This window comes from Sardina pilchardus, chromosome 17 (assembly GCF_963854185.1).
Source record: "Sardina pilchardus chromosome 17, fSarPil1.1, whole genome shotgun sequence".
NCBI classification, from domain to species: Eukaryota; Metazoa; Chordata; class Actinopteri; order Clupeiformes; family Clupeidae; genus Sardina; species Sardina pilchardus.
The window spans coordinates 33123620-33138619 of record NC_085010.1 but is presented as its reverse complement, the minus strand read 5'-3'; the positions used below and the strand labels follow the sequence as shown (position 1 = coordinate 33138619).

Sequence of the window (15000 nt, the reverse complement as noted above, 5' to 3'; positions counted from 1 at the left end):
AAATGTCAACTGACTAATTCTGACAGACATAGAGATTCTTACTGGCACAGAGATACTGACAGAGATTCTTACTGACACACAGAGATTATTACTGGCACAGAGATACTGACAGAGATTCTTATGGAAATGCAAGCTGATTGGGTAGTGGCTGATGATAGTGCAAGCTGATTGGGTAGTGGCTGATGATAGTGCAAGCTGATTGGGTAGTGCCTGATGATAGTCCACACACTGCACTCTTGTTCCGTCAGTATTGGAGCATTCTATAGAATTCAGCTTGACGCCCAGAGAACCAAATGTTTGTGTTTGTGCTTATTTGTGTCTGTAGGCCGCGTGGGTTCGTGGAAGGAAGTCTTCACCGTGTCGATGAACGACAAGTTTGATACTGTGTACCGACAGAAGATGGGCAAGAGTGACCTGACCTTTGACTTTGGTTTATGAGGAGTCTCAGTGTCACCTCAACCCACAATATCACCCACAGCCTCAGTCAAACAACCCAGCTGACGTCATGTCACGTCACGTCACGTCACAATATCCAAACTGCCCTGCTGATCTCACTTCACGTTATGTTGGGCTGCACGCGTCACAACATCCATCCAGCAGCGAGCCAATCACAGAGACCCTGGCAGCTCATGCCTGTCTAGCGGCCAACCACCTTAGCCACCAGGGGAGCCTCTGGGAGCTGAAGAACCACCAGGTGACCAATGAGGGATCAGTCACCGATGTCTCTATTCAGCTGCAGGCTACTAGGGTTAACTAGCCACTCTGATCTAACCCTAACTTAACCTAAACATAACCCTTAACCACCCTTATCTGACCCTAACGTAACCTAACCATAACCCTTAGCTACCCTGATCTGACCCTAAATTAATCCTAACCTAACCATAACCATGCAGGCTCCTAAGGTTTACTAACCCTAATCCAATCTAACCAGAACTGTCCAGGCTCTTTCCTCAACCCTGCCTGTGTCAGACTGCCTCTGATCATCTCCAGCAATCCCCAAACTTCTCTTACCCCTTACCCCTGGCCCTAAACTTCTCTTACCCCTGGCCCCAACCCTCTCTTACCCCTGGCCCTAAACTTCACTTACCCCTGACTCTAAACTTCTCTTACCCCTGGCCCCAGCCCTCTCTTACCCCTGGCCCTAAACTTCACTTACCCCTGACTCTAAACTTCTCTTACCCCTGGCCCCAACCTTCTCTTACCCCTGACTCTAAACTTCACTTTAACCCTGGACCTTGATGTCAAACTTTAACCCCAGAGCCTCTAGACTCCTTGACTTTAGCTTAACCTTCACTTTAACCCCTGAGCTTAACCTTCACTTGGACCCTCATCATCTGAGACTGCCTCGTGCCATGTTGTCCCTCAGATATGTTCTTCTATTTCTGGAACCCATTAGAATCAGGGTCAGGGTTTGGGGTCAGGGTGCAACTTAAGGGGTCACCCATACGTTCGTCTGGCAAAGACAGGGAGAGATCTGCATAAAGCCTAACCCTAGAACCTTAAGTTCTTCACCTAGAGCCTGACCCTAGGACCCTAGGTTCTTCAACTCATCACACTTCACCTGGATAGATAGAAGTTATCACCCTTTGTAGGACCAGATTATTGTTTCAGTTTTCTCTGAACATCAGTAGTTTCTTTGTCATGAAGGGAGTCAAAATGCACTGGAACGGTGTAGCTCTTTCCAGGCCAAATCAAACCCACGCCGTGAACCAAATATCCATACTCATCCATCTTAAAAACATATCCAAGACAACCCCAGAGCCAACACCAAATATCTAGGAGACATAACCAGAAACATAAACCAGAACTACACCAGAGACCCAAACCAAACTCAGAACCTACACCAGAGAGATGGACCTCATCCCTCCCCGCGTATTCAAATATATCCCTCATGTTGAAACCTAACTGACCCCTGACCTCAGCTGTTCAGATGACTCCTGACCTCAGCTGTTCAGATGACCCCTGACCTCAGCTGTTCAGATGACCCCTGACCCCAGCTGTTCAGATGACCCCTGATCTCAGCTGTTCAGATGACCCCTGACCTCAGGCTGATACCAACACACAGAGAATACTAGCATTCCACACCTTTGCAGTGTGTTCGTGTGTGCATTTGGTATCATCTGCCATTTGACGGAAAGTCTTAGAATAAGGCACCTGAGTGTGATATAGGTTTTATATCCATCTACAGCATTTCCAGTATGTGCAATTACACATGCTGTCCTGCAGAGGTCAGGCCTGAGGGGGTGGCCACAGTTAACTCTCCCACTAGCCATCGTTGCCACAGCAACATGTTCATTGTGTACGTGGAATTGCTCCCCTTCCTTGCAGCAAAGCATTCAGGAGTAGATGGTTGTTATGGTACCGGCTACCGTACAATACTGTCTAAGTTGTGTCTTTGCATCTTCTGTTTATGTTATAGAAGACTGTGTGTGTGTCTCTGTGTGTGTGTGTGTGTGTGTGTGTGTGTGTGTGTGTGTGTACCCACCAGCGGCCATAGAACTCTCTCATAAATAAATACACTCCTGACTTTATCAATTCACTCTGGAGTTAATCAGTACACATGAGTTAATCAATACACTTCTGAATGTTGGAATTGAGTGTGTTATCAGGACATCCCCTCTCACACACACAGACTCACCCCCCCCCCCCAAACACACACACATTCACAGACCCCCCCCCAGAAACACACACACTCACACACACACACATTGCGTGCCCAATGCGCTGTGTATGCAGCTGTGTGTGTGTTATCTCTCTGACTCTCTGCACATGTGGCCTGAATGTCAAATGATTGTCTGCTGGCATCACATGCTCCATGTTTGACTTGTGTTTTGTCATGTCGCTTTTAAAGAATCGTTAAGCCTCATTTAGGAATCTTTTATGCCTGTGTTTTAGTTTAATAATAAAGCTCTTTCTTCAGACCGCTTGTTGAGATTGTCATGTTATTCTGTTGAGAACTTTTCACCACTGCTGTAGTGTCAACACATTGAGATAACACATGAAAGATAGTTCATATGAGAATAGAGATATGACACACACACACACACACACACACACACACACACACAGAATAGAATAGAGATATGTGATACAGCTCTATCTATAAACTGTAGTGTGGATAACACATGAAAGATAGTTCATATGAGAATAGAGATATGTGATACAGCTCTATCTATAAACTGTAGTGTGGATAACACATGAAAGATAGTTCATATGAGAATAGAGATGTGTGATACAGCTCTATCTATAAACTGTAGTGTGGATAACACATGAAAGATAATTCATATGAGAATAGAGATATGTGATACAGCTCTATCAGTAAACTGTAGTGTGGATGGCTGATGACTGGTAATGGTTTACCTCACACTCACAGGTGAGGTATGAGGGAAGGAAGAGAAATTTAGGGGGGGTAGGGGGGGTTAGTCATGATGGTTAGTGTTAATTGGTGTATCAATGGTGATATATAATGTGATACTATAGTCATGATGGTTAGTGTTAATTGGTGTATCAATGGTGATATATAATGTGATACTATAGTCATGATGGTGATATATAATGTGATACTATAGAGAGAAAGAGGCAGAGAGTGAGTTAGTCATGATGGTGATATATAATGTGATACTATAGTCATGATGGTGATATATAATGTGATACTATAGTCATGATGGTGATATATAATGTGATACTATAGAGAGAAAGAGGCAGAGAGTGAGTTAGTCATGATGGTGATATATAATGTGATACTATAGTCATGATGGTGATATATAATGTGATACTATAGAGAGAAAGAGGCAGAGAGTGAGTTAGTCATGATGGTGATATATAATGTGATACTATAGTCATGATGGTGATATATAATGTGATACTATAGTCATGATGGTGATATATAATGTGATACTATAGTCATGATGGTGATATATAATGTGATACTATAGAGAGAAAGAGGCAGAGAGTGAGAGTTAAGAGAGGAGGGAGCAGAGCGGGATTTAATGACAAGACAGAAAGAGGAAGGAAGAGGGAGAGCTGACACACACACACACACACACACACACACACACACACACACACAAGACAGAAAGAGGAGGGAGAGCTGAGAGAGACAGAGGGAGAGGGGAGAAGAGGAGTTGTACGGCGTGACACATGACAGCGCTATGCTAAAGCAGCATAGCTAAGGCATGGTGGAGGGTAGTCAGCACCAGCACAGGTGTGGTCAGTAGCCACCATGGGACGCATGACTGGAGCACCAGTCACTCAAGCCCACAGCAGAGGTGGTCCGTTCCAATTAGACCCTGAGGTGGTTGAAGTTCCACACTGCACCATACCTATGAAAAGCACTTGGTGTTTTACTAAAAATAGGGGGAGGGTGTCTGCTAATCGAATTGAGGGAGGGAGATTATTCCAGAGGAGGGGTGCGTGGTAACAAAAGGTTGTTAGGGTCAAGGCTAGGTTTTTTGAGGAATGGCTTCATTACACGACTGTGGTACATGCCCTAATAGCAGTGAATTATTTATAGTCTAAAGCATTATCGAGGAGGGGAGAGCGGTCTTACGAAGGTGAGTAGGGTCTACAGGGTCTAATAGACTAGTAACAGATTTTGATGAGCAAATTGTAGAGGTGAGTTTCAGGTGTAAATGAATTCGCATTATGTGATTCTGTTTTGTTTTCGTTGTCATTTAGCAATGGAGTGTGTATATTTGGTGGAATTGGTTGATTGTTATTCTTACCTCTAATTGTTTCAATTTTGTCATTAAAAAAGTTCATAAAATTAATACAGTTTAGGCTTAAAGCGATAGACTGGGTTACTTCAATAAAGAGAGACTTTAAAAATGCTGTTGACCTGATGGAGGAAGCAGCAATTTGGAGAGTCTTGATGTTGGCGCGTGTGTAACTTAGTGAAATTTACTTTGTCCCCACTAGGGGGCAGAGGGTATTGCAATCGGGTCCATCTGCCTGTGCGTGTGAGGGTGCATGTGTCCGCTCGTATTTATAACTTCAGAAGAGACCTACTTCAGGCTACTTAAACTTTTAATACAAAATAGAGGCCATATTTAATATTTCCATTGTTTTGATACAAAGTAGGCCTAGAGATCACATTTCCGCCAATAGCATCTGCAGGCGACTGTCGGCATTTTGAAATGTGGAGCTTAGTGAACAAAGTGCTCTATAAGTTTCAACGATCTATCTAACTACTTATTCTATCATGATGTGTGTTCTGGATTTACAAAATATATCTTACACAGCGTGTCTAATCTGGGACTGCAATTCGCGCTGATGACTCCAACTACCAGAATCCTTTGCTTGTACTCGTTCCACCATTCGTATCCGTTCGTGTCACGTCAGTGCTGGGGAAAAAGGACTTGTAATTGCAGCGATGTCAGTTCAGGTTGTGGCAGCGAAAATGGCCGAGGTCGAATTAAAAGACGTCCCAAGCAAAGACTTGTCTCCTATCTCCCCCGTCGCCTCTAAGTCGGACGAGAAAGAGGGCACCAAAACCGAGTCTGCTGCGACTGGGTCCTCGGCTACGTCTCCAACGGCGGAGCCCACTGTGAGGGCAGACCCGAGCCCGAACCCTACGAAGATGCCGCAGGCTTCAGCTATGAAGCGTACTGACCAGCAACAAAACGGTGGCGAGGCTTTTGTGAACCAAGACGGTACTGTTGCTGAAGCCCCGAGGATGAAAAAGGTAATGTGTGGTTTTACGGTGTAATTCGCTATCTTTGTTTTCTTGTGCGAGAGACCTGAACGGATTTGAGCTAGCTAGCTAATAGTTAGCTGTTCTCCGGCATTGTGTGACGATGCTCGTATTCCATAAGCCAACGTTAGCTAGCGCGCTATGTCAGGGGTCAGTTCGATACTTCCGAGGAGCGAGGGTGTCACGCTGGGTCTCAGTTTTGGCTGATAGTCTTTCCTTCACGTTCATCCCTCGTACTACAACGTGTACTTGTCTTGGTGTCATCCCTGTGTTTGGGTGCACTGCGCTGTCGTGGCGTTGCAGATACACGCAACGTTGCTACCACGGTCAAAGTAGTGTGTGATGTCCGGATTGAAGTCTTGTGTTGGTATGACACGACGCCACACAGCGTTTATGTAAACTCTGCTGATGTACATAGCAGTATACACTCAACTGGTTTCGTGTCTCCAGAATACCAAATGAAGGTAAACTCGGAGAGAGAGAGAGAGAGTCGAGGGGTAACTTGTGTTTGAGTTGACCACGTCATGTTTTGGTTTGTGGGGAATTGCTGAGTTTTGAAGAGCAGTTGCTGTGCAGCGGGCGACTATGGACGCGGTGTGTTGAAACAGCCCTGCTAGTCGCATCCTGATGATCTGGATAAGCCAGTGCTTTCACGCGTGATATCACGGCTGGTGCGGAGTTATCGGTGTGCTGCCATGTTGCATCCTACACCAGAGGGGCGAAAGGACAGCTCGTTCCGGATTGGGTGCAAATAAAGACATTTGTTTACAAACAAAAGTTGCTTTGGTGTTCACTTAAACTTGTTAAATAAGAGCTCATCTCAGTATGCTGACGAGAACACACACAAACACCACTGTCTTTCACATACCCTTACGTTATAATAATTATAATGATAATAAGTTGTAGTAGCACAAGTTTAAAAGGATGACCGCAGTATGGTGTGAGTTGACTAAAAGTTGTCTTCAGGTATTGCATATGGTGGGTGAGACATTTTTCAAATTCTCCATGACACTGTGTGTGAACATAAGAGAGAGCGTGTGAGAGAGAGTGTGTGTGTGTGTGTGAGACAGAGTGTGTGTTTGTGTGAGAGAGAGTGTATGGGGTTAGCCAGTTGTCACACAGCGAACTCTCTCTCTCTCTCTCTCTCTCCCTCTCCCTCTCTCTCTCTCTCTCTCTCTCTCTCTCTCTCCGTCTCACTCTCCCTCTCTTTCTCTCTCTCTCTCTGTTCCTTGTGGGGTTGTGTTAGCTATCTCACTTAGTAATTATTACTCAAACTCATCTGCAGCTCACTCAGTAGTTATTACTCAAACTCATCTGTCTGTGAACGCCACTCACGTAAGGGTCCTCGTGTTAATGGGGGGTACATTACTGTGTGTGTGTGTGTGTGTGTGTGTGTGTGTGTACTTCATAGTGGAAGATAGGGTTGTGCCAATGGACGATATCATCGTCCATCGTGATGGTCGACAGACATCATGACACATTCAGGTCCTAGTGCCGCCCATGTTCAAATCCAACCCCATCTCTCTCTGAGGTCCTAGTGCCCCCAGGTTCAACCCCATCTCTCTCTGAGGTCCTAATGCCCCCAGGTTCAACCCCATCTCTCTCTGAGGTCCTAGTGCCCCCATGTTCAACCCCGTCTCTCTCTGAGGTCCTAATGCCCCCAGGTTCAACCCCATCTCTCTCTGAGGTCCTAATGCCCCCAGGTTCAACCCCATCTCTCTCTGAGGTCCTAGTGCCCCCAGGTTCAACCCCATCTCTCTCTGAGGTCCTAATGCCCCCAGGTTCAACCCCATCTCTCTCTGAGGTCCTAGTGCCACCAGGTTCAACCCCATATCTCTCCGTTGCTGCTCGTCCTCTCGGAATACATTTATTATAAAAAAAGGAGCACACAACCAAATCTGTGTGTATGTGTGTGTTCATGCTCCTGGCGTGTTACTGCTCCTGCATGTAACACACAGTGAGGTGAAGCACACACTAACCCGGAGCAGTGAGCTGCTCTCATACAGCGGTGCTCGGGGCAGTGCACTTCAGCTGTGGATGGGAGAGCAGTGCACTTCAGCTGTGGATGGGAGGGCAGTGCACTTCAGCTGTGGATGGGAGGGCAGTGCACTTCAGCTGTGGATGGGAGAGCAGTGCTCAATAACTTCCCCACACACATTTCTCCTACTGGTCGGGGATTGAACCAGCAACCCTTTGGGTACAAGCCCAAAGCCCTAACCAGTAGGCCACGGCTGCCCCTAATGAGTTAGTCCCCTTGGGGATCAATAAAGTATCTATCTATCTATCTAGACTATTCCGGGGTGTATCACACTGGCCGCTGAGGCACGATTTATAGTGTATGGAACAAAGATATGAACACACACATGCACGCACACACACACGCACACACACACACACACACATACACACACACACACACACACACACACACACACACACACACACACACACACACACACACACACACACACACACACACACACACACACACACACACGGAGGCCACCGAGGCACAATTTATGATGTATGGAACAAAGATATAACACACACACACACACACACGCACTGGCAACCGAGGCACGATTTATGGTGTATGGTACAAGGCAGATATGACAACACACAGAGATTAGTGGATAAAAAGACCAGTGATTGAAATTGATTTAGTCTGGTGTGTGTGTGTGAATGTGATTTGTGTGTGCGTGTGTGTGCTTCAATAAAAATGGATTTAAAAACAGGACATCAAAGTACATCTGATATCTAATGGCAATAATCGACTAGCCCAGAAAGCACATCTAATATCTAACGTAATCTTATGTCTGTAATATCTAACGTAATCTCATCTGTAATATCTAATGTTGTCTAACGTAATCTAATATCTAACGTAATCTAATATCTGTAATATCTATCGTAATCTAATATCTAACGTAATCTAATATCTGTACTATCTAATGTAATCTCATCTGTAATATCTAATGTAGTGTAACGTAATCCAATATCTAACGTAATCTAATATCTGTAATATCTAACATAATCTAATATCTGTAATATCTATCGTAATCTAATATCTGTAATATCTAATGTAGTCTAATATCTAACATAATCTTATGTCTGTAATATCTGTAATTTGTAACGTAATATCTAATTGCCACATGTTGTGACATGCCTGCTGATTGTCAGACAAGCTACTTAGCTTATCAGACTTGGCTTATATTGGGCCTACAATATTTGTAAATTTTTTGTATAATTAATTATTGTTAGAAGATTAATTTGCTGGAAACGTTTCACTTTAGGTATTTTGAGTCATAGCCTACACTGTATTGGCGATGTGAGGTTAAATAGGTGGCTGTCTCTATAAGGACGAGAACTTGAGTGAAACTGCTTTGTGTCGTGGCATTTCTCCAATTCTACCTCTTCCTCCTATAAAACACCTGCTACTCAGAACACAGATATGTTCAGAACATGTAGCCTAACTTGTAAAACAACACGCTAACTAAAACTTGTATTTATTAAAGGAATATTTTACACTTTAAGCCTGTATTGCTGTTTTCTGTATTGCCTAGCATGAAAAGGAGTGTTTGACACCAAAATCTCGACGATTGAGCCTGTTTGTGGAATTTGGCAGCTTTAGAATGGAGCTCTGTATGGCTTTAACATTGCTCGCTTTGTGCATGGACTATTCTGTCCTTAAAACACCCCTAAACGTTCGTTTTTAAAAAATATGCAGCTCACAGAGTGGTTACTGGTCTTCAACAATCTTCTATAGCAAGTTTAGCAGCGAAATACAGCTTCTGTCATCGTTTATAATGATTTTCGAAATCGCGGAAGTACTTTTTCAGATACCTCACAACCGTGTGTGCATAATATAACACAACAGAATTTGAATTACACTGCGAAACTTGCTATAGAAGATCCTTTAAAATCAACATTGAGCTCTCTAGAATGCTTCGACCAAATGGCATTGTGTTGATATGACGACTTAACGTCACCGTTAACTAGCATGCTCACTTGATCTGACTAATCCATCAGCTGTGTGTGTGTGTGTGTGTGTGTAGGTTAACTAGCATGCTCACTTGATCTGACTAATCCATCAGCTGTTTTCCACATGGTGAAGCTAGCAATGGTCAGGTGAAGCTAGCGATGGTTCTTCTTCTTCTTTGGGCTAGCGATAGTAAACAGTGAGGGTCACTAAATGCAAAACGTAGTCCACCAACGTATGCAATGATGACGAAGTTCGTAGCCTATAAACGTTTTGTTGTGGTGCTGAAAGTTTACAGTGAAGCAAAGTTACGTCACCAACCCGCCAATGCAGATTTTTACGCTGATTTGATGATTTTAAACCCTGATGTTTACGCATAAACAAGGCCTGTGTGTGCGATACATTATTTTCTGTGTGTGTGTGTGTGTGTGTGTGTGTGTGTGTGTGTGTGTGTGTGTGTGTGTGTGTGTGTGTGTGTGTGTGTGTGTGTACGTGTGTGTGTGTGCGTGCGCGTGCGTGCGTGTGTGCGTGCGTGTGTGTGTGTGCGTGTGTGTGTGTGTGTGTGTGTGTGTGCGTGTGTGTGTGTGTGTGTGTGTGTGTGTGTGAGTGACGAGCAGACTGGTACATGGATCTATGTGACATCTGGTGTCATGCTTTAATGGGGTCGGAGCTGGAACTCAACCAAAAAGCCTCTCGGGGCTGTGTGTGTGTGTGTGTGTGTGTGTGTGTGTGTGTGTGTGTGTGTGTGTTCAGGATTATGGCTTGGTTTTGCGCTCTCTCAGAACACCGGTTCTGTCATAACTATTGCTCTTCATGAATTGTGTGTAGGCCAGATATGAACACACACACACACACACACACACACATTTTTATTTTAATGCAGTATTGTGTGTATACACACACATGGTTATTTAATGTAATATTCCAGATATGAACACACCCACACACACACCCACACACACACACACACACACACACACACACACACACACACACACACACATACCTACTCAAGACAACTAAAAAAACTCAAAAAACTTCTGAGACTCAGCAGTCCAATGTAGAGGCACTGCTCTCCCATGCCCACTACCATGCCCACTACCACTGCTCTCCCATGCCCACTACCATGCCCACTACCACTGCTCTCCCATGCCCACTACCCACTACCACTGCTCTCCCATGCCCACTAGAGGCACTGCTCTCCCATGCCCACTAGAGGCACTGCTCTCCCATGCCCACTACCACTGCTCTCCCATGCCCACTAGAGGCACTGCTCTCCCATGCCCACTACCACTGCTCTCCCATGCCCACTACCATGCACTGCTCTCCCATGCCCACTACCACTTCTCTCCCATGCCCACTACCACTGCTCACCCATGCCCACTACCACTGCTCTCCCATGCCCACTACCACTGCTCTCCCATGCCCACTACCCACTACCACTGCTCTCCCATGCCCACTACCACTGCTCTCCCATGCCCACTAGAGGCACTGCTCTCCCATGCCCACTACCACTGCTCTCCCATGCCCACTACCACTGCTCTCCCATGCCCACTACCATGCACTGCTCTCCCATGCCCACTACCACTGCTCTCCCATGCCCACTACCATGCCCACTACCACTGCTCTCCCATGCCCACTACCACTGCTCTCCCATGCCCACTACCCACTACCACTGCTCTCCCATGCCCACTACCACTGCTCTCCCATGCCCACTAGAGGCACTGCTCTCCCATGCCCACTACCACTGCTCTCCCATGCCCACTACCACTGCTCTCCCATGCCCACTACCACTGCTCTCCCATGCCCACTACCATGCACTGCTCTCCCATGCCCACTCCCATGCCCACTAGAGGCACTGCTCTCCCATGCCCACTACCACTGCTCTCCCATGCCCACTCCCATGCCCACTACCACTGCTCTCCCATGCCCACTCCCATGCCCACTAGAGGCACTGCTCTCCCATGCCCACTCCCATGCCCACTAGAGGCACTGCTCTCCCATGCCCACTACCACTGCTCTCCCATGCCCACTCCCATGCCCACTACCACTGCTCTCCCATGCCCACTCCCATGCCCACTAGAGGCACTGCTCTCCCATGCCCACTCCCATGCCCACTAGAGGCACTGCTCTCCCATGCCCACTACCACTGCTCTCCCATGCCCACTCCCATGCCCACTAGAGGCACTGCTCTCCCATGCCCACTCCCATGCCCACTAGAGGCACTGCTCTCCCATGCCCACTACCACTGCTCTCCCATGCCCACTCCCATGCCCACTACCACTGCTCTCCCATGCCCACTACCACTGCTCTCCCATGCCCACTACCATGCTGTGCTTGTGTAATGCGTCTCCCCTGATCAGCTCACGTCTCCCCTGATCAGTCGCCTCCCGTCTCCCCTGGCTGATCAAAAAAGGGCCTCTGAAGCAACGCGACGTGCGGTGTAATGCGTTACCTATAGCAACGCGACGTGCGGTGTGATGCGTTACCTATGGCAACGCGACGCGCGGTGTGATGCGTTACCTATGGCAACGCGACGCGCGGTGTGATGCTTTACCTATAGCAACGCGACGCGCGGTGTGATGCGTTACCTATAGCAACGCGACGCGCGGTGTGATGCGTTACCTATAGCAACGCGACGTGCGGTGTGATGCGTTACCTATAGCAACGCGACACGAGGTGTGATGCGTTACCTATAGCAACGCGACGCGCGGTGTGATGCGTTACCTATAGCAACGCGACACGAGGTGTGATGCGTTACCTATAGCAACGCGACGCGCGGTGTGATGCGTTACCTATGGCAACGCGACGCGCGGTGTGATGCGTTACCTATGGCAACGCGACGCGCGGTGTGATGCGTTACCTATGGCAACGCGACGCGCGGTGTGATGCGTTACCTATAGCAACGCGACGCGCGGTGTGATGCGTTACCTATAGCAACGCGACACGAGGTGTGATGCGTTACCTATAGCAACGCGACGCGCGGTGTGATGCGTTACCTGTAGCAACGCGACGCGCGGTGTGATGCGTTACCTATAGCAACGCGACACGAGGTGTGATACGTTACCTATAGCAACGCGACGCGCGGTGTGATGCGTTACCTATAGCAACGCGACGCGCGGTGTGATGCGTTACCTATAGCAACGCGACGTGCGGTGTGATGCGTTACCTGTAGCTGCAGGCTTCAGAGCCTGTGTGTGTTTGTGAATAAGAGATATAGGTGTGTGTGTGTGTGTGTGTGTGTGTGTGTGTGTGTGTGTGTGTGTGTGTGTGTGTGTGTGTGTGTGTGTGTGTGTGTGTGTGTGTGTGTGTATGTTAGTGTTGCACGATATATCGATACTAGAAAGGTATCACGATGCCTTAACGCAAAAAACAATACGATTTCCGACGTTTTCAGTATCGATACTTTATTAAAAATAACTTTCCGTGTCTGTGCAAGAAGCTGCTCCAACTATCAGCCATGCTCCTTGAACGCAGAGGCTAGTGGGCGTGGCTAACTTTCCCCTCTCACACGCAGCCACAGTGTGTGCACGCAGCAGGCAGTGTGTGAGTGAGAGGGAGAGAGATGGCTGCAGGTTCAGGAGCGTCTGCCGACCGTCCTCGGCTTGCTGATCAAATAGACGGGCGAACTGAAGTCTGGAGCTATTTCGCATGTGTCGACAGTGAAGGCAAGCCCACAGACACAAGAGATGTAAACAAAAGCATGCAGGCAACGTCCAACTTCGCACAGCACCCTGTGGACAGACATCCCGACCTTTACAACGAATTCAAAGACAGAGGTCAGCGAATTTGATTGAAAACACCATGATCAGCCCCAATCGTATCCACAAACTATAGCCTAAGTGAAACGAGTGTGGTGTATCCTGTAGGCTAGTTGGAAAACTATTTTTTCAACACTGAATTTTGATGAGGCATAACGACTGTAAGCAAAGAAACCTCCTTGACGGAGGTAATGTTTTCATTGGGGTTTGCTGTTTGTCTGTTTGCAAGATGACTCAATGTTCACGCTGATAATTGTAACTTTAGCATAACTTGCAAACGATCTATTTAACATTCAATCAGTTCTGGTAATATTTATTATGGCATGTAGTCCGCCTTTTTTTTTTATTATTTCTTAGATATGAGCTAGGCTACAAACTCTCTAGAGCCCATAGCCAGAATGTATAGAGTCCAAACATTAATTTCAGCAGGCTAGACCTCATGTAGGCGTCATCAGATGGCCCACTGAGTAGTAGGCTAACTTGCTTATAATTTTAACACTTGTAATTTGTAACAAACAATAAAAAAAACTATGGACTAAAAAATAATGAACGTGCGGTGACTTTATGATGAGCCCAGATTTGACCTGCACAGTGTATTAAATTAAACTAACATTTCTCTACACCTGGTGGAGGTTTGCGTCCTACTGAGCATATTGTCTGGATATAACAATTATAAATGATGGTCTCTGAAAGTCAGATAATCAAACTCATGAAATATTAAAGTAGGCTAACTTGTCCACTCCCTTTACAGGAAATGTTAAAGAAAAGTGGCCGGCAAATATGTTAACAAACAAGAGATTATGCTCATACTATACTGGGGAATAATAATAATAATTTGTATTAGTGTAATTTGCTATTAAAAAAAAAAAAACCCGGACAGGAACAAGCTGGTTAAAGTGAAACCGAACCAGACCATTATTGATCTTTTTTTCAGATATTTTAAAATTTCACCGTGGTATCGGTTCAGTATCGACTATCGAGGTATTTATGGCAGGTATCGAATCGAAGTCATAATTTTGGTATCGTGACAACACTAGTGTATGTAATATATAATAGATATGTGTGGTGTGACGCGAGGTGTGAGGCTGTGAGGCTGCAGGCTTCAGAGCCTGTGTGTGTTTGTGAATAAGAGATATAGGTGTGTGTGTGTGTGTGTGTGTGTGTGTGTGTGTGTGTGTGTGTGTATGTAATATATAATAAACATGTGTGATGTGACGCGAGGTGTGAGGCTGTGAGGCTGCAGAGCCGTCTAGTTACCAAGAGTCACCGATGGAACACAATGCCACTAGTTTTAAACTTCTCTGATTAAGCAATAAGAAAATATAAGTTTAATTATATATTGTGCACTATTTTATTGTCATTACTTGCGTATGTGTGTGTGTGTGTGTGTATGTGTGTATGTGAAAAAGAGATATATATATGTGTGTGTGCTGCCCACAGAATTGAGTTGAAAGCTACTCGAAGCCATGGAAAAGTTTTGACATAAAAATGGGTGGCAACCGCGTGTGTGTGTGTGTGTGTGTGTGTGTGTGTGTGTGTGTGTGTGTGTGTGTGTGTGTGTGTGTGTGTGT

The 15000-nt window shown here is 46.0% G+C and overlaps 2 protein-coding genes across 2 annotated transcripts in view; both read left to right on the top strand.

Annotated features, from left to right (window-relative positions):
* The window catches only part of sult4a1 (sulfotransferase family 4A, member 1), a 16940-nt gene extending 14018 nt beyond the window's left edge, over nucleotides 1–2922 (top strand). Inside the window, exon 7 of the mRNA XM_062518023.1 lies at nucleotides 326–2922. Within this exon, the coding sequence (XP_062374007.1) occupies nucleotides 326–438 (113 nt within the window). The 3' untranslated portion in view covers nucleotides 439–2922. The remainder of the gene's footprint in view (nucleotides 1–325) is intronic.
* Nucleotides 2923–5297: 2375 nt separating this feature from the next.
* ahcyl2b (adenosylhomocysteinase like 2b) overlaps nucleotides 5298–15000 on the top strand; it is a 51947-nt gene continuing 42244 nt past the window's right edge. The window contains exon 1 of the mRNA XM_062517811.1: nucleotides 5298–5683. Within this exon, the coding sequence (XP_062373795.1) occupies nucleotides 5372–5683 (312 nt within the window). The 5' untranslated portion in view covers nucleotides 5298–5371. The remainder of the gene's footprint in view (nucleotides 5684–15000) is intronic.